Source organism: Mus caroli, chromosome 1 (assembly GCF_900094665.2).
Source record: "Mus caroli chromosome 1, CAROLI_EIJ_v1.1, whole genome shotgun sequence".
Taxonomy (NCBI): domain Eukaryota; kingdom Metazoa; phylum Chordata; class Mammalia; order Rodentia; family Muridae; genus Mus; species Mus caroli.
In genome coordinates, this window is record NC_034570.1 from 134881712 (window position 1) to 134901796 (window position 20085).

At 36.3% G+C, this 20085-nt stretch overlaps 1 protein-coding gene and 1 pseudogene across 1 annotated transcript in view; one reads left to right on the forward strand and one right to left on the reverse strand.

The window, feature by feature from the left end:
* The window catches only part of Cdc73 (cell division cycle 73), a 102047-nt gene that overhangs the window by 15311 nt on the left and 66651 nt on the right, over nt 1–20085 (reverse strand). Inside the window, exons 11-13 of the mRNA XM_021165244.2 lie at nt 17941–17998; nt 8920–8955; nt 8576–8663 (exon numbers count right to left, since the gene is read on the reverse strand). Of these exons, the coding sequence (XP_021020903.1) occupies nt 8576–8663; nt 8920–8955; nt 17941–17998 (182 nt within the window). The remainder of the gene's footprint in view (nt 1–8575; nt 8664–8919; nt 8956–17940; nt 17999–20085) is intronic.
* On the forward strand, nt 9413–10103 carry LOC110296553 (annotated as a pseudogene).

Sequence of the window (20085 nt, forward strand, 5' to 3'; positions counted from 1 at the left end):
AGGATAAAGGGCTAAAAAGGAATATGGAAGTCTATAGTGGATAGGGCTCCTTGAAATTTTTCATAAAATAATGCTCATTTTGAGGTCATGAAGGTTCTTATTGTTTGGTACCAGCAATGGAACAAAACTGTCTATGCTGACTGGATTTCATATTCATTTAACATTTGCTAATCACTTGCTACTGTACATTTTTGTTTATGTCTAGGTAATCACACATATATGGAAAATGCCAAATTAATAGTAACACTTTGGATAAAATATTATTTTAAAATGTATTTATATAATATTGTGCATATATATATATATATATATATATTTGTCTTTATATAATGTTGGAAACAATTCTAAACCAAAAGGAACTGATGAAGGTATCTAGCATATCTGCATGTGCAAGTATTATCTTAAATGTTAGGACACACACACACACACACACACACACAGCTGAGTCTCTGTGCTCTTGAACTCTCATTTCAGATTCACAAAACAGAGTTCTTTTCACCAAGACACTTCACACGTTTACCATTGCTTAGTTATAAGCCTGTTTTCATTCAAAAATAAATAAATAAATAAAAATTACTGCCCACGTACAAGCAGTTTTTTTACAGGTATGTGTGAAAGAAAATCTAGTGACTGCAAGTTCTACTCTCTACATTTATGTATCTTTGGAGTGTTTCTTTGTGCAAGACTTCCTCTTAGAACTCTAACTTCAGGGAATCCCAAGGCCAGAACACTTTCCACTCTAAATAACCGTGTAGTCCCACCATCCTTCTCTCAAACATGTTAAGGTTTGTGACACTTCTACAATATTAGCTTCATTTTGTTAGGGGTGTTAAAAGTTAGGATATTAAGCTGAGTCCTAGTTTCTGTTTCACTTATCACTGTAGGGCTAACAAGAGAGAAGAATCCTTAGTTTTATATAAAACCAAACAGAATTTATGCCAATTTGAACTATGGGCTACAGCCAGTACTATAATTGTGTCAAGGAGGTTTCAATTATGCACTAATTGCATGGTGAAGCCTCCAGCTGATTCAGTCGGTAGGGGAGACGTCAGCTGCAATGAGTCATTAAAACAATGAGGAAAATGTTTTGAATTTGGGAGGAAAAAAAAATGGGCACAATCTATCCTAAAAGTGTGGTCCATTTAATTGTGTGGCTTCTCTGTAGTAAGGCTAATAAGAAAAGGAAAGTTAATATTTTGTTATCTCTTCAAACTATGAATATTAGACCACATCAAGATGAATATACATTAAAAATTAATTAAAAGGAATTTTAAAAATAACTTATTCAAAATTACAAAGAGTTAAAAAATAATCCCAAGATTAAGTAAAAGGCAGCCTCACAAGAACTACAATCTATCCCTTAAACAAGGAAATCAAAAGTTAAGATAAATACAGGTTACTCTTGGACTCATAAACACACAACACACCACACACACACACACACACACACACACACACACACACACACCTCACTTTCAAATGCTAAATTTGAGGTAGAGTCCCTATTTTACCTATTTTTCCCATTACGTTCCATTCTCCCCCTTTTTCTTCATTGACTTAATACTACAGTTTAAATTTAAACAGTATATCTATAGTACTAGCTACAGAATATAACATGGCCAAGTCACTGAGGAATCCAAAATTTAGTTGAAAAATCTAGAAATACAAGAACAAAACTAAAGAAAACAGAAGAAGGTACTATTTTTACAGACTATCAAAGATTGAAAGACTATATTTGCATATTAGAGGGTAGACAAACGATACATTCCCCCGCCCCCATGGTCCTCATCCCAGGATTTCTCCTGATTGGGTCAAATATCAAAGGATATTCTATTTTTTCTAGGTTACAAAATTACAGACAACAATAAATTTCAACTATTACTCATTTAAAAAACATTAAGAACAACTCCATCCTCACTTATAGCACATAATATACATTAGAAGTGGTAGGCAAGGTGTTGAGCGGCTGATAACTAATGGATTTAAATTGATTGTGATTCAATCAAGATGTCACTCATGTTTGTATTTTTCACTGTATTAACAATATAGTATAACAAGAAGAAACTGAAAATGACTTTTTACATTAATTTATCACTTTGTGCAAATAATGACTCCTGACAAATTACTATCGCTATCTTGTAAGCTTCCACAGAAGGATGGACTTTCGATTTATATAGTGTGTTAGTTGATTCTTGGATAAATAAACTCAATATACACAACAATCTATCCAAATAGGTTGTAATTAAATGTTAACCTCTTAATTTAGGCACCAAACAGTATTAGTTAAATAAAGGTTAATACTGTCTGTCTATTAATACTCCAAAACAAGGAGTCTATTTATGGCTAAAGTGGAAAGTATTTAATGACATATTCTGCACATTTTTCCTCAAGGAGAGTTCAAATAAGAAATATGCACATTCCTTAACTGATTAATGTACATCTGTAAGACTAATCACGGTATGTATGAAACACATTAAATATAAAATATATGCTTACAAACTTCCAGTTCCAACAACACAGGTATCTTACAGGGTACATACAGTCCTCTTACTGTCAGCAGCTAGAAAAGCTAGATCAAATATAAGCAAAAAAGTGACAACCAATTAAGTGCACGGATGTTGCCAGAAAAAGACACATATTTCTGTGGGTTAGATTTTACCTACACAAAGGAGTACAACCAGAATCTCAGAATAAACAATGACAAGATTAACTAGGCAAAAAACTTTCATTCAAATGGCAAGGAAATTTATCTATGTAGGCCTGACTCTCCAGTTGAGGTAGGGATAGCTTACAGATACACTGTCAGCGAAGGTCAGCCCTAGCATCACTATGAAATTAAATTTACATTTACCCTAATAAACCAAAAATCCTTAAATGCTTTAGATAGTATCAGAATATCTAAAAAGCAAATACAGACTGTTAGAGAGAGAGAGACAGACAGACAGACAGACAGACACACACACACACAGCCCAACACACTATAGAAGAACATGCCTTCAGTCCAGAATTTCTTAAAGCCATGTTCAGATTCATGAGGTGTTTGTCTTGAAGACTGGTACTTCTGGGTAAGACATCAAAATCTTTGTCTCCATGTGACTCCTTATAAACAGTCAGTACAAAAAAAAAAAAAAAGAACATATTTAGTCCAGCTTCAAAGTGCCTTAAAAAAATGAGCGGTGAGCTGAAAGAAGCTGAGCCAAATAGTTCCACCAGAAAAGGGGCAAACTAAAACCCCATCTAAAAGGGAAGTGGAGTAGAGGTAGTGAAAATACCTTAGCAGTCCTAACCTAAGAAGTCCAAGCCCTCAGAGCTTCATATCTGGTTGTGAGACAGTGAGTCCTCTTCAGGGCATGCCAGCATAGGGGAGGAATGCTACTCTGCATCATTCAGAGTAATATAATAGCTAGCACCAACTTAAAAGAAACTCTATTATTTAAAACTGAGCCAACATTGCACGTAAGCAACATGGACAGGGAACCAGGAGTCAGGGAACCTAAATATAACATGCTACAAGACTCAGAGCCAGACCTAGGAAGCAACTGTAAGAAGGGAAGAATAGAATCTCACAAGCTAAAAAGTGGGGAAAAAAGGCAGTTAAGGGCCTAATTTTGACCTTGGAGGCTGGAAACCAACCTTATCAACTAAGAATGGTCCTATGCCCCAGGCCCTGACCTACCTTGAAAGCAGCAGGCAGATCAACCTCTGGTATCACCTACCTACCCTTCATTGCTACATAGCCCAGGATCTCTGAAGTACACCAAGCCCAACTGGGTTAATACTTAAGAATTATAAAGTGAGGACTCAGAATCTCTGCCTATACAGATAGAGCTCAGTGCCGTGGTTGCTTTCCACTATTCCAACCCATTTAGGAGACATTCTCCATATAGAGTACTAGCAACAACAAAAAGAGTATGCTCTGGGGAATCTCTGGAGGGTGAAACAACTGGCCCAGCACATAGACCACAAACCTAAGTATTGGCTAACATGTTATACAAAGAAGACAAATTACTCAAGTAAAGAGAGATTTAGCAGACATCAGACACATAAGCAATACAAGTTTTACAACAGCATAAACCAAAGGAAAGTGGTTTTTCCTTTAATTCCTATACTTTTAAAACTCATGCTTGGGCTGGAGAGATGGCTTAGCAGTTAAGAGCAGTGACTGCTCTTCCAGAAGTCCTGAGTTAATTCCCAGCAACCACATGATGGCACACAACCATCTGTAACAGGATCCGATGCCCTCTTCTGGTGTGTCTGAAGACAGCTACAGTGTACTCATCATATATATAAAATAAATAAGATCTTAAAAAAAAAAAAACTCATGGTTTTATTTGGTATTCCCCTTTCTACATTTATCTAATTTTGCCTGTGCATTCTCATTTGGGGAAATCTTTTGGGTTTTGTTTTTAATTTTTAAATCTGTTTTTAAAGAAAAAATTTAAAGATTTGTATGTATATGTGGTGGTTTAATAATTAACCACACTTGGTCAAAACAGAATGACATATACATATGAAAATGTCATATTAAAATCTTTATGTACTAAATTACTCTCTCTCTTTCATACACACACATACACACACACACGTGTGTGTGTATATATACACATATATATATGTATATGCATATGTAGATTTAAGGAATTAAAGACTAGAAAAGAATGGTCTAAGCCTATGGCAACCATTAAGATTAAATTACCAGGTACCCAATGAAATTATGTTGTGTAATTTCCATTTAATAAAAAACAGAACAGAACCACCATGAACATATTACAGTGCCACTGGTTTCCTGCCAGTGATTACAGCACTCCTCTTAATCATCTCAAACACAGTATTTTGAGTCCTTCCACTTTCTTTCTCTTATATATGAAATGCTGTGTGAGAAAAGTGTCCTAAAGTTTCATATCTCTTAGCCATGTTTTGTGGAATGTGCCAAGGTCCAGCCTCAATATGAGGAGGTCATAAGAAATGGGTAACGAGAGCCGCACTGATTCAATAATAACTCAGAGTCAGTAGTGGATGCACGCTGTCACTTCAAGTGCCCCCTCTTTGCCCGAGGAGTGTCATCATTCTTCTTTCTTTTTCCTTCTTCCTTATTCTTATTCATTTTCCTTTGTCTCATTCTTTTTTCCTTCTTCTTTCTTCTCATTTTTCCTTCTTTCTTCTTCTGACCAGAGAGCCTGAATAGTCTTTTATTTACTAAAGCTACACCAGCAAGGCTTTAACCTTTGTTCATAATTTCTTAGAAATTCTTAAATTTATATAAATTCTAAGAATCCTGGATCATTAGTCCCTACCCTGCTTCCTTAAAACAAAAACTAAACACAAAGCAAAAGCTCATTTCCTTATAGTTTTTACACATCCTGTTCTTCTGGGCACAGCTCTTGTGGTTTCCTAGTACAGCAGACAGCAGTCTCTAGCAACTATTTTCATGTAAGAATAGAAAGGTGGCACTATTAAGGTTAAAATGAGTTCTTACAAAGTTTTAAAACGTATCCAAGTAAAGCAGGTAGCTCTCTTTTACATCTCTCTAGGCACTGTCATCGCCAATGCTTCCAGTAGCTAGGAAAATGAAGTACTAATTTTTTATATACTTATACATCATCTTTTAATTCTCTAGTCTTTGTTTCCTATCCTAGCAATTCCATAGATATTTATGTATGCTCCCTCTAATACTATTTGCTTCTAGATCATATACAAACCTTGCTCCTATGAGATAAACCCATCTAGCATTTCTTGGTGTTTTGTTTTGTTTTTATAGATTCTTCTTTCTGTTCCTACCCATGCCTTTCTTCTTGAGAACACTTTAACTCTCTATCCTTGATGTCCCAAAGTTTACCCTGGCTAATAAATGCAGCAGTTGTTGAACTGGAGCGCTGGATTGTACATGCATCTCTTCGTATAATTCCAAATTCAAAGCTAAGTCTCACAATAAGCAATTTCTACAAAGGACCATCTAGGCTTTTATGGCCTCTATGGTTATGTTGTCTAGATTCTTTCCCATGACACAAAGGCCAAGCAGATCTGTTCCTCCTCCTCCACAGCTTCATGCCCACCTCCATTCCTCATTCCTGGGAACCACATCTGTTTCATTTATTATGGAGTGATCAGCTCTGAGTAATGAGGGAAGTCTATTCACCAGAAAGCAAGATTGAAAGTAAAACGGACTACACAGCAGAACAGCTTCAAGGCCACAGCAGCTATCGGCACACATGGGAATCTCGGGGATCAACAGCCTGGTGATGCTCCAGGAGCAGGAACTGTGTCACACCACAGCTTACTCAGCCATGCTGGACCCAGCAGGAATGTATAAACTATATACCCATTTTAACAATAACGCAGGGGAAAAAGAAAAAAAAAAAAAAAAACTCAGAAAAACCTATCTTTTTTCCATGTTGATTCTCATTAACTTATTAGCATTCTGAAATCACGTAGTCGGGAATCATTTTAAACCTTGTCAATGAGGATTATCATAAAAACAATTTAAATCAATTACTTTTTTCCTTCTGTAATCCTAGCAGTTGGAAATAAGAATTCCAGGTCAGCCCTGCTTACACAGAAGGTCAAGGTTAGTCTGTACTTTTCAAAACCTAAAATAAGCGACTCACGTTAACTAAGTAGAACACTTATTCACATTCACTAATATAAAGAAAAATACTAAAAAGGATATATCACCAAATACTTAAAGTATAAGATTGAAGTGGGTTAGAAAGGATGAGATTTATTTATTTTATGTACATTAACATGATGTATGTGTTCATTAGAACAAATGTAGCATAAATGTGTGTGTAGTCATTCTAAGAAGAAAATGGGAAGCAGCTAGTCAACTTTTCAAAAGGCTAAACACCTGTGAATTAAAATAGGACATACATTTCATTTGTACTTTTTTAAGGTTTTACTTCTACGTACATCAAATGTCTGTGTCCCAGTCTCTAATAGGGCTGCATCCTCCTGCTAGAGAGGTCCATATAAAGGACCAGATTTGTTTTAGAAGCTCCTTAAGGTCTCCAGATAAAATCAAAATATATCAATTGCTTTTAAAAAACTGAGAGTATCCTTCACATAAGAGCTTCATCTAAAAGTTTCTGTAACTGTCTCTAAAGCAATTGTTCTCAACCTCTGTAATGCTGCAACCCTTTAGTACAATTCTCTTGCTGTGACCTCACGCTTAAAATCATTTTCATTGCTACTTCATAACTGCAATTTTGCTACTGTTCTGAATCACAATGTAAATATCTGTGTTCCCAGTGCTCTGAGAGAGCTCTTGGGAAAGGACTGTTCGACCCCAAAGGGGTTAGGACCTACAGAATTCATATAATAGACTATAATTTTGTAAACTTTTACTTAGTTTTTCTTAAATTGTTTTCTCCCAATTAACAAATGTGCAATGAGCCTTTCCTTCTAATCTATTGCTATTCCTTTGTGTCACCATCCACCAAGACCCAGAAATATTTTCTACCTGGAACCTCCAGTGGCCACACCTGGCTGTGACAGGGATAGGTGGTTTTCACTATCCTTCCTGGTCTCCATTACAATCGCTGCAGTCTCACTGGTGGTGGCAGAACAGCTTGTTTGCAAGAGCATCCACCCAGCTCACCTTCATTCCATGGGGATTCTTCATGGTGCAGCCTCAGCTCACTCAGCTCTGTTCCCCCTACCCTCTCCATTCTAGCTATAAGTCACAAATGGGATGTCTCCATCATACCTGTTACCTTAGAGCTCAGGGATGTATGTGGGAAAGGACATTGAAAAATTAAGCTTGAGGTGATAGATGACTCCAAGAAACTTGTCTTCCACATACAACATTTCTAGTACACATATAAAATCAAAGAAACCATAGAAGCAAACACAGGGTTTGCAAAGGTTAGAGCCAGTGCTGCTCTAGAGGGAAAAGTGGATATAGGCTCCCATGGTTAAACAAGAAGCTATAGGCAAATGATACCTACTGGTGAAGGAAAAATTAATTTTCTCTGATGGAGTCTCGCTGAGTATATTAACCACCCATCAGGGTAAGTCCCTTAGCCAGGAGTAAGAAGGTATTTTGCACGCTTCCTAGTTCATTTTGCTTTATTTAGGCATTTCTGTCTCATTGGTATTTTGCTTGTATATTCTGGTTTCCATTTTTGTATAGATGTTTGTTTGTTTGTTTGTAACCCAGAAAGGAGGGAGAGGGAAAAGAAATCATGAAATTGAGAGAGAAGGTAGTCAGGACCCGGTAGGAGTTTGGAGAGAAAAAAGCATGATCAGAATATAGTGTTTAAAGCATTTTTTTTCCTGAAGAAACTGTAGTACCATAGAGGCTTTAGAGGAAAGAAAGGAAAGGGGGAAATGATATAATTGTACTGTAATAGCAAAAAAAAAAATTTAAAAACTTCATAGTGACGATTATCTTATAAGAGAACAAATTTAATATAAAAAACTACAAATGAGCAGGGGCGAGGCCAGCCTGATCTACAGAGCAAGTTCTAAGACAGCCAAGGCTACACAGTGAAACACTGTCTTGGGAAAAGGAAGAAAGGGAGAGAGGGACAGAGGGGGGAAGAGGAAGGAAGGACAAACTGAACTATAAATTACTTACTTCAGATCCTGTAGAAGGTCTTTTGCATTAAGCATAGTTATTAAAGAAGTGGTAGCCGCAGGAATAATAATAATGGGTGTCCGTGACCCTGTAAATAAAAAGATTTTAAGGTTAAAAACAAAATCATCATGATTACTGATAGTACTTTCTTATTAAAGTAATTTTAAATATTACCTTAATTCTTTTATACTAAATCATTTAAAAATAGTAATAATGGCAAAAATATTTAATAACCTATATGGCTTATTTTCTGCCAAGCAAAAATAGCAAGCATATTACCACTAATTTTATAACCTAATTCATCCACATTTACCACTTAAAGTAAATCAAAGACACAATCATACCTTTCTTCTGATTTGGGGGGGGTCTGGCTTGAGACACTAGAAAGAAAGAAAACAAAATTATAATTGTCACAAAAAAAAAAAACAAAAAACTATTTCCAACTTACAAAAAAAGCCTAAACATTGCTGATAAGTCATATATCTAGTGGTGAAACAAAAACATCTCACATTTTATGCCTCTGCTTTTTACAAATATTAAAATGCTTTAGCATTACTCAACAACTTGATATTACAAGAAACAAATATTATAACAATGCTATATACTATGCTCACGCATGTCTGGATCTGGTAAACAAAATAGTTTTATATTACATCAATTAACTGTTATAAATGTAAAAGCAGGGTACTGAAAGAACATCTACCACAGTAGATTCAGGACAGAGAAACTGAGGAAAGAAAAACAAGTTATTGGGGATTAAGATCTGAAATAGTTTTAAAACTTTTCTCTGTTTAAAATTCTTAGGCAGTACATTGAGCTCCATAGAGACAGCACCGGGGCAAGTGCAAGCCGGACGGGCACTGGGCGACTCTGTGCCTTGCGGAGGAAAATCAACTAAACATGGGCAAAGGAGATCCTAAGAAGCTGAGAGGCAAAATGTCCTCATATGCATTCTTTGTGCAAACCTGCTGGGAGGAGCACAAGAAGAAGCACCCGGATGATTCTGTCAACTTCTCAGAGTTCTCCAAGAAGTGCTCAGAGAGGTGGAAGACCATGTCTGCTAAAGAAAAGGGGAAATTTGAAGATATGGCAAAGGCTGGCAAGGCTCGTTATGAAAGAGAAATGAAAACCTACATCCCCCCCAAAGGGGAGACCAAAGAGAAGTTCAAGGACCCCAATGCACCCAAGAGGCCTCCTTCGGCCTTCTTCTTGTTCTGAGTACCGCCCCAAAATCAAAGGCGAGCATACTGGCTTATCCATTGGTGATGTTGCAAAGAAACTAGGAGAGATGTGGAACAACACTGCAGCAGATGACAAGCAGCCCTATGAGAAGAAAGCTGCCAAGCTGAAGGAGAAGTACGAGAAGGATATTGCTGCCTACAGAGCTAAAGGAAAACCTGATGCAGCGAAAAAGGGGGTGGTCAAGGCTGAAAAGAGCAAGAAAAAGAAGGAAGAGGAAGATGAGGAGGAGGATGAAGATGAGGAAGAAGAGGAAGAAGATGAAGATGAAGATGATGATGATGAATAAGTTGGTTCTAGCGCAGTTTTTTTTTCTTGTCTATAAAGCATTTAACCCCCCTATACACAACTCACTCCTTTTAAAGAAAAAAATTGAAATGTAAGGCTGTGTAAAAATAAATAAATAAATAAAATAAAATTCTTAAATGAGGTCTGGTCAGAAAAAGACCCTTAAGAGCAGTGAGTCAACTATATCTGAGTCTCTCATCTATACAGTGTGGAAATGACCTCAGTAGTAGTAATTATGGTTGCACTATGAAACACAAATATTTCTGGTTGTATTATTGTTAGTGTATGTCTTTAAGAGAATAGTGATGAATCTTCAGTTTTACTATTTATATAATGTTAAAATTCATTCTGCATAATATGATGAAGAACACAAAAATGAACACTTTATCAGGACCATGGGACTTCAAAAACAACAGTTAAGAAACAAATCAATAGCTGGGTGGTGGTCACGTAAACCTTTAATCCCAGCACTCTTGAGGAAGAGGTAGGTGGATCTCTTTGAGTTCCAGGCCAGCCAGGTGGACTAGAGATAGTTCTAGGACAGTTAAAGCTATAGGGAAACCCTGTCTCAAACTATCCACCGCTCCCTTCAGGGGAGGGAAATGAAACAATCAAACAAACAAAGCATTTAGGAGAAAAGAAAGACCTCAGAATAGACTGACGAGTGTGGTAATAGGACCGAAACAGAATCCAATTCCATGAGAGCCTGGGGAGAAGAGAGGCACCCAAATAAGATGCTGACACAAGTAAACTATAAGTGAGTGGGGCCTCTAAAACTAGGTGTAAAAGAAAATATCTACATGATAACAGTTGTTCTGCCTGGAAATGTGGTTTAGCAATTCTAAAACCACTACTTTTGTGTAAAGAAATTAAACTAGTGAACAGAAGATAGTAAGGGAAAATTCAAATTCAATGTCAGTTCTCATAAACCTTTGTCAGTTGCATACTAGACAAGGGATTAATTTCTTGAATCTATAAAGAACTTGAGAAATTAAACACACATACAAATTATCTAATCAATAAATGGGTATATGAAATAAAGAAGAAACTTCTCAAAGGTCTTAGTACAAATAACAAATAATTAACAAACAAAAAAGTTCAATACCCTTAGCCATTAGAGAAATGAAAATAAAAACATTGCAATTCTCTATTAGCTATGTGAAAATTAACATTAAGAAAAAAATAGAGCCAGGGAAATCACTCAGTAGGTAAAGGCATTTGCTTGACATTTGAGTTCAGTCCCCAAGGCACATATGGTAGAAAGAGATCATACGCCTACAAATTGCATTCTGATTTCCATAATGTGCCATGGCACACTTGGGCTCTCTCTTCCTCCTTCTGTTTCCCCTGCCCTTCAGTATAAATCTTTTAGGGAAGGAAGGAAGGAAGGAAGGAAGGAAGGAAGGAAGGAAGGAAGGAAGGAAGGAAGGAAGGAAGGAAGGAAGGAAGGAAGGAGAGAGAAAACGAAAACTAACAAATATTGGCAAGGATCTGAGGGGGAAAAAGGAACACTTACACGGTGATGTCAAAATGTAATTTAAGACAGCCATCATAAAGATTAGAAACAGAAATACCACAAGATCCTATTCATCATTGCTAGATGTTGATTAAAAGATAAATTCATATCAAAATGTCGTTCATATACGTAAGAAGAGTTAGATTAAACTGTACACACAAACAAGCACGGGTTGGAAGAAGGTTCAATGAGTAAAGTGTCTGTTGTATAAACACAAAAACCTGTATTTGAATACTAAGAACCTACATAAATTATCAGGTACAGTGACACGTGCCTATAATAACACCTGCTGTTTGAGGGGGAGGGGTTTAAAAAGACAGGTAGGTAACTGGAGCTCACCAGCCAGCCAATCTAGCCTAATCTATGCATTCCAGCTTTGATGAAAGAAGGTCTTAAAACGTGTAGAGAAAGACATTAAGAAACACATGGCTAATTTCTGATCTCCAAACATATAATGCACACATATATAATATATATACAAAAGAAAATAAGCTAGATTCAGAAAAACAAACAGGATGTTTTCTCTCATATATGGAGCCTAGATTTTTTTTTTATAAACACAAATGTAAATACATGCCTATATACATCCTAAGAAATGTGCTAACGGGAAGCAGGAAGCAAAAGAAAGTAATAGGTAGGAAATATATGGTCAATGGATTTGATAGGCTCAAATGATCAAGGCACTTGATATACTGGAACAAAAATGTCAGTATGAAACTGTTCTGCAACAAATACACCTTTTTTAAAATAAATAAATAAATAGTGGAGTGGTCAATAGTAAAGGTCTGACCTCATGATTTATCTCATAACACACATTTGCTACTTCCTAAACTAGAAAGGTGAGACTCACTGTGCCTAGTCTGTTTCCTCAATTGCAGAATAATTCTACAAAATATTTAAAAATAGTGATGTATTTCAAGTCGTTAGACAGACCTGGCATAACAACAACAACAACTACAACAACTACTACTACTAAAGCAAATACAATCATTATCAATATGTGAGCCAATAAAAAACAAAAGAAACATTATTACTGTTCGTTTACTTGGTTACAAATGTTTGGACTCCTTTATTTTAAAAGTATTACTCGGTATGTCATTTTACATAGTCATTAAACAGCAGTGATATCTGTCCTCAGAGCTTTCAACCTCATGGGTTGAATCCCACTAGAATTTAACTTCTGGCTTCACCTCATCTTCCCATTTTTCACTAACAAGGACTATAGACTTGTGCTACCATCTATTTGAATAACATATTAATCTGACATAGGTGACATGTTTTGATTTGCAAGGGATGTTGAATTTTTTTTTCTTTTTTCCCAAGTAAAAGCCCAATTACTTTTAAGTCAAATATGGCAAGATCTGATTTTCACCTTTTAAAAAAGAAAAATAGGAAGTAAAAGAACTTCTTAAGGGAATGTCCTTTAATCCCAGCCTTTAATCCCAGCAGTGAGTAGGGGCTGAGGCAGGCATAACTGGTTTTGCAGTCTGCCTGGCATATGTGGTGAGCTTCAGAACAGGAGGAGCTAAAAAAACCTCAGATTATGTGTGATTTAAATGAGGGCCTTTTTTATTATTATTATTATTTTACTTAGTAAAGTTAGGTGGGAAATGCTTTTGACAATTACTATTAGTTATTAATTAAATTTCATATATATACATATATATTTGTTTTAAGATACCCATAACTTATTTTCATGTAGATGTCAGAGCTACTATTTTTAGTATCGAGTGACAAAGTTAGACAAAGATGTCCAACTGAAGATAAAAATTTGGAAATAATCAGCATACACATTTCTTGGGGAGGGGAGGGTTTCAAGACAGGGGTTTTCTGTGTAGCCCTGGCTGTCCTGGAACACATACAGATCTGTTGACCTATGTCTACCAAGTGCTGGGATTAAAGGCATATGTCACCACTGCCCAGCTCAGCATATACATGTTAAGCAAGAGGATAGTTATAAAGTCCTCCATCCAGCACATCACTTACAAGCTGAGTAACTATTACCATGAAAAATTTGAATGAAATAGACAAAAGTAACCTTCTCAATCTCACAGGAATATATAAGACACACTAGAGCTATAGGCCATTTACTTAAAAATTCTAAATTATGAGTAATTTAAAGCTAGAAAGCTAAGCACAGTGGCATACATCTTTAATCCCAAATCAGAAAATAGAGGAAGTCTCTGTGAGGTCAAGGACACCCTGGTCTGCCAGGTGAGTTTTACAGCTGCACAGTTAAGACTCTATCTCAAAATAAAATATAATAAATAATAAATTGTTTCAAAATAATAAAGTAATAAAACAAATTTTAATCTAGAAAAGCTTAATACGGACAGTATACATTTAAAGAGCAAAGGAAACGTAAGTGATTTACTCAGGCTATAAAAATGAGTTGACAGTGGGATTGTGACTTACTCAAGACTTGTATTTCTAGATGAGCTAGAAAACACGTAATCACTGTTAGCTAGCTACTTTCCAAATTTTCTTAAAGACATGAAATCTTTTTAGTTAAATGCTTTATATCTAGGGATTTGCCTGGTACAATATTACTCATATTTGACAAAGTTAAGTTAAAAAAATAAATTTAACTGTTCATAAACGAAATTCCATCCTTTAGGTGGCTAGTCTAAGTGGAGGCTAAGTGGTTTATTCCAAACTCTATTTAAAGAATAAATACAATTCTATAATGCCCCCATGTTATTACATATTGCATTGTCAGGTATATTTTTGTATTCCCAGGTCGTCCTTCCCCACCCCCGTCCCCGTCCCCCAACTCCAGGCTTAAAAAACTGTCAAAGGTCAGCTCTGGCAGTGTGCTCAGCATTCAAAGAGGAGATGTGGGGCTAGCCGTGCAAGAGAAAGAGTAAACAGCTTTGGAACTCACGGAAGTCGGACCAGCAGTTAGTCAGTACAACCGTGACAAATGTGCACTCCTGAGAGGCAAAAAGCACTTCATGTTGTTATGGAGTTTCACTCTGCTTGTTGCCCTCAAGGTCACCACTTCCGTCATAATCTGAGTTGTATGACAACTCTAAGGGGGCAGTATCACTGGCATTTACAATAATAATTGTGATTGATCTTTTTCAATTATTGCTGCTGGAGCAGGTTAATGAATTAACCACCACCCTTAGAAAGAATTTAGAAATGTAGATTGTTAGTAAAGTTAGGTTGTTTCTGTGGCTTTGATGTAGAGAATCTTGGGGAACTACTTAAAAGTTCAGAAAGACATACTCTTGAGAGTTGAGTGAGAAATCTTTGAGGTTAGGAAACAAGAAGAGTGGCAGCCTGACTAGTACTAGCTGGCATGTCTCTCTTGCTAAAGCTGGGATGGTGACCAAAGCCATGATTAATATCTTTTACCCATTTTTGCCCTCAACTTCCCAATATGATTTAATAAAAATTACCATATGTTGGTATACAGCCTGAAGATTTAAAGCAGAAATGACTGATTGTATCTTATATGTATAAAAGTTTAGATTTCTGAGTCTTTTAGAATTTTTTTTAAGATTGCCTTTTAAGATAAATAATAAAATGATTGATCCTTTCTTTGTAACTGCAAATTGCAGCCTGCCAGTAAGAGAACTGCCTGAGAAAAATACCTTGCTTGCTTACGCTTTGCTTAGACACAAATGTAGTGGGTTCTTAGGATTAATTTGATTTTCGCTTATAAAATGTAAAACATTTAATCACATAAGGGTGTTGGGGAACATGCTGTTTTTTTTTAACTTATACTCATTATAATCATTCACTTAAAGAAAAATAGAATGTAACTACATTGTAATTTTTATACTGAGTGAAAGATTTTGCTGCAAGATATAAGCTGTGGGAGAAAAAAAAAAAAATCAAGTTGCTGGAGCCCTGTTTCATCCACCAAGTGTGTGCCTGCTTTATATAGTCGCCAAACCTAGTCTCCTCCTTGGATTGCTGAACACACTGCCGGAGCTACCCTCCAACAAAAAACAGCAAATAAACATGTCCAATATTAAACAATACCCCTTCAAATTGAGAGATACCATGTAACAAACATTTCCATAGAACAAAAGTGCTTACAAAAATAATTACCCTAACTTTGGGAGGGAGGGAGGGAGGGAGGGAGGGAGGGAGGGAAAGCAGGGGTACATCTGAGATATAAGATACTTAGTTTAGACTAAATTTCTTCTATCAGTTCAAACTTCAGTGTACTTGTGTAGAGCACAGGAAAAAGCAGCATAAGATACTAGGAGTTGAAGAGTTCAGAACCTGATTCTTCACATTTGATTGTGAAAACCCTCTTCTTTCATAATTAACCTGTTGTTCTGACAAAATACCCTGAACAAGGACTGACAAGACGACTCAGCAAAAAAGGTGCCTGCTGTTAAAACTAACAACCTAAGTATAATGCTCAGAACTCACACAGTAAAAAGAGAAACAACTCCCCAAAAATGTTCTCTAAGTTACATATGTGCTCTGTGGAATACAGTGTACACACATAGAAGCTCACAAATAGACTTAAAAACTGACAAAGACAGCGTACCAGAGAAAGGGTCTATTTTGGCTTACAGTTCCAAAGAGATACAACCCATTATTGCAGGAAAGCCAATGACAGCAGGAAAGGGAGGCATGGAGGAGGAAACAGGAGACAAACACAAAGTATGGCCAGGATAGAAAGCCTCCAGGTCCATCCCCAGTGCCTTTCCTCCACTTGTGAAACTTCCACAACTTTTCCAAATAGCATCACTGGGTTGGGAAACAAGTATTCAGACACATGAAACTACTGGGACATTTAACATTCAAATGCCAATACCCCTTAACTTCCATTTCTACACACACACACACACTCTTGAGCAAAGTGATTTACTACATATCAATAACTTCCTTCTACTCCTTTGTTTTGTATACTGATTTTGAGAAACTACAAATTGAGTTCATATTAATTCACAGAATATAAAATGGGAGAATCCTCAAGGTGATTTTTTTTTTTGTTTTACCTTGTCATTTCTGAATCTCTTATGTAATCTTCATTAGACTGGCAAACCACAACTGCATATCCTTCCATTCTAAAAAATGTATATAACTGCTTCTCTAATGTCGCTATACTTCATGGACATTATTCTCTGAATCCATTGTCATCTGTTACTCTTTTTCCTTTTCTTTTTTTCTTCTTCCTGAAAGTGCTCTTTAGCTTATCTTAAGTCTGGCAAAGATTACAGAGAAACTGTAGGAATATACTATTAGTGGTTACATGGATCAGCAAAAACCGTTTTTTTAGGTACCAAGAATAAAAGATAAACTCTAAAGCATTTCAATAGTAACCTTGCCTAGCAACTGTTTTAAAAAGTGATTATAGAACTTAGTGCTCAGCAGCACATGCTGAACTTCTATAGGAAAAGAATCCTCATTTGCATAGAATATCATGAACACAGAACAAAGAATTGTTAAATAAGGAGATACATATAGCCTTTGAAACAAATCTTAAGCAAAAATAAAAATATCATCATAAAATTGTCCTTTAACTCTTCAACTACATCAAATTTCTCAATTACTCAAAATGTCCTCTATAATGTAAGTTTATATATAATTGTTACAGTGTCACATAACTTATTTTGTTTATGATTTCTATGATTCTTGACAGGATCTAGAATCACCTAAGAAGCAAGCCTCCAGTCCTGTCTGAGACTGTCTAGATTATGTTAGCCTCTGGAAATGCCTGTGACAGATTATCTACATCACATTAATCAAGGTGAGAAAAGTCATCTTGAATGCAGGTGGCATTACTTCAGGTGCTAGGATCCCATACTACAATGAACAGGAGAAAGTGAGCGGAGCTAACTCTCCATTTCCCTCTGCTTCCTGACTATGGATGCAATGTCAGCAGCTTCCTCAAGCTCCTGCCTCAGTAATTTCCCTTGATAATGAACTGTACCTTTAAATTTCGAATTAAAATAAACCCTTCCCTCTATACATTGCTTTTGACAGATATTTTGTGATATAAACAAATAAGTAATCAAATCTTTAACTCAAATTGAGGAAAAGATAATCCAGTAAATAATATTAAAAATACAGATTTTAAAGATTCTGTAAAACTAAACATTTTAACTTCTTTATATTTTCCTGCCATGAATAAAAAGATTAAGGATGCTGGCCAAACCTTAATAAGCATTTTGTGTATATAACCACAATTTAAGACTTGCTTTCGGAATGCTGATGACTAAAATCAGCACTCAAGAGAAATGGCCTTTTGGTGTATTTTAGGCAAAACCATTATTTTCTTCAGATTACTACATCAAAAACAAGACCATTTAGGAAAAAAAAAATCAAAATTACATATATAATTTTTTTTTACCTGGTCTAGGTACAGGCTGGGCTGCAGGAGTTTGAGTCTTACGAGCAGATGCACCTTCCTTTAAAAGATAAAAATTGATGTATGACATCACATCAAAGTTCACTTAAATAACAATTAAACACTTTAAAGAGATCTCATAAAGCTCTCCATTCAGTTAGTTTCCCATTTGGCCAAGGCCTATAAGTTTGAAAATAAAATTAAATAAATAAAATATTTAATAGGAGGCTAAGACAGGCAGACTACTGTGTGTCTAAGAGCAGTTGGTGCTATATAGTGAGTTGTAGGCCATTCTGAGCAAGATATGAGATCCCGTCTCAAAAAGTTCCACCCCTAAAAAATTTACCAGTGACACAGGCAGAGCTGCTGGTGATGGCAGTCCATCTTAACAAAATAGACCCTAAAACCATGAGGCAAAACAAACAAGCAAACAAAAGCCCTCCTTGTCTTTTATATTATTTTAAAAGAAGGTATAGTAATGAAAATGAACAGCAGTAGTAACAGTAGCTGTTACCAATGAACTACTAAAGGAAAGTAAAATTTTTAATAATTTGTTTAGTTGCTAAATAAAATAGTATTTTCAAAAATGGTACTACTTTTATAACTTTTGAAGTCAATTTTCAATGAAGGGCTGAGGATCAAGCTTAAGGCCATGTATTCATTAGATACAACCTAGTCTACTTTAAAGTCAATCCTAACCTTTTCCCCACAGAAATGCCAAAGTGGATAAATGACACATAAGCTCAAGTTAAAAAGATGTAATAACCCTGTGGTGGTTGTTTGAATATGCTTGGCCCAGGGAGTGACACTATTAGGAAGCATGTCTTCTAGCTGCCTTTGGAACAAGAAGCAGAGCTCTCAGCTCCTCCAGTGCCATACCTGCCTGCCACGATAATGAACTGAACCTCTGAACCTGTAAGCCAGCCCCAATTAAATGTTGTCCTTTTTTAAGAGTTACTGTGGTCACAGTGTTTCTTCACAGCAATGAAATCCTAACAAAGTTGGAAGTTGTTACCAGGAGTGGGGTACTGCTGTGATAGGTCTGGCCATGCTATTCTTTGGAAGAATGTGTATTTGGGGACACTGGATTTGGAAAGCAGTGGAAATCTTTAAGTGGGGCTTAAAGAGCTATCCTAGCAGGAATATAGAAGAATTTGTTGCTGATGGTGATTTGAATTGTGGAAGCCTGGCTACAAATGTTTCAGAGGAAAACCATTTTATATGTGGCTGAGAGACTGTTTTTATGATATTTTGGTGAAGAATGTGGATTTTTGCCATTGTCCAGAGAGTCTGCCTGAGGCTAAGGTGGAAAGATTTAGACTAATTGCTTTGACAAGGGAAGTCTCAAAAAAGCCTGGTATGAATTCTGTTACGTGGTTACTAAAGTTCACGTTTATGAAGAGCCTCTTGGTGAAAATGAGCAAGCTTCAAAAATAAAAGTACAAAATGTATGGTTCATAGAATAAAGGAGCACTGTGCCATGAAGTAGAATGGAGCTGAATCCTATGTTCAAGGAGATAAACAGATTTAAGAGTGTGTTTGGTGACTTTTGGATAAGTGGTCACCCAGATAAACTGGGTGTTTATGCATTTGCCATTGAACAAGGAATAATTATATCTAGGCGTTTTTTTATTATCTGGTTATTGCTTTTATTTGGACTTTCAATCTGGAATGAGCTACAATCCAGAAATGGAGGACACAGGTTTTTGACCCGGATCTTGAGAAATAGTAGCTATGAAAAGCTTAGGTCCAGGCAAGGTATTACAAGCCTTTAATCCCAGGAGATAGAGACCAGCAAATCTCTGTCTTCAAGGCCAGCCTGGTACAAACCAAGTTCTAATTAGAGAAAAGCTTAGGTCCAGGTAATAGTACACAAAATTAATCCCAGCATTCAAATGACAAAGACATACAGATCTGTGACTTCAAGGTCAATCTACAGAGTAAATTCCAGGACAGCCAAACCTAGACCGTGAAGAATTTGGAAAACAAAAGGCTGGTGATAATGTACTAGAACAAGGCAGGCCATGTTCTAGCTCCAACAAGCAGCAGAACTCTGGCAGTGTTGGCCAGGTAGCACTGGGTTTGGAGTCCAAAATAGAAGGGACTACTGGGACAATTGATGTTGGTTAGCTGGAGCTAAGAAATTAG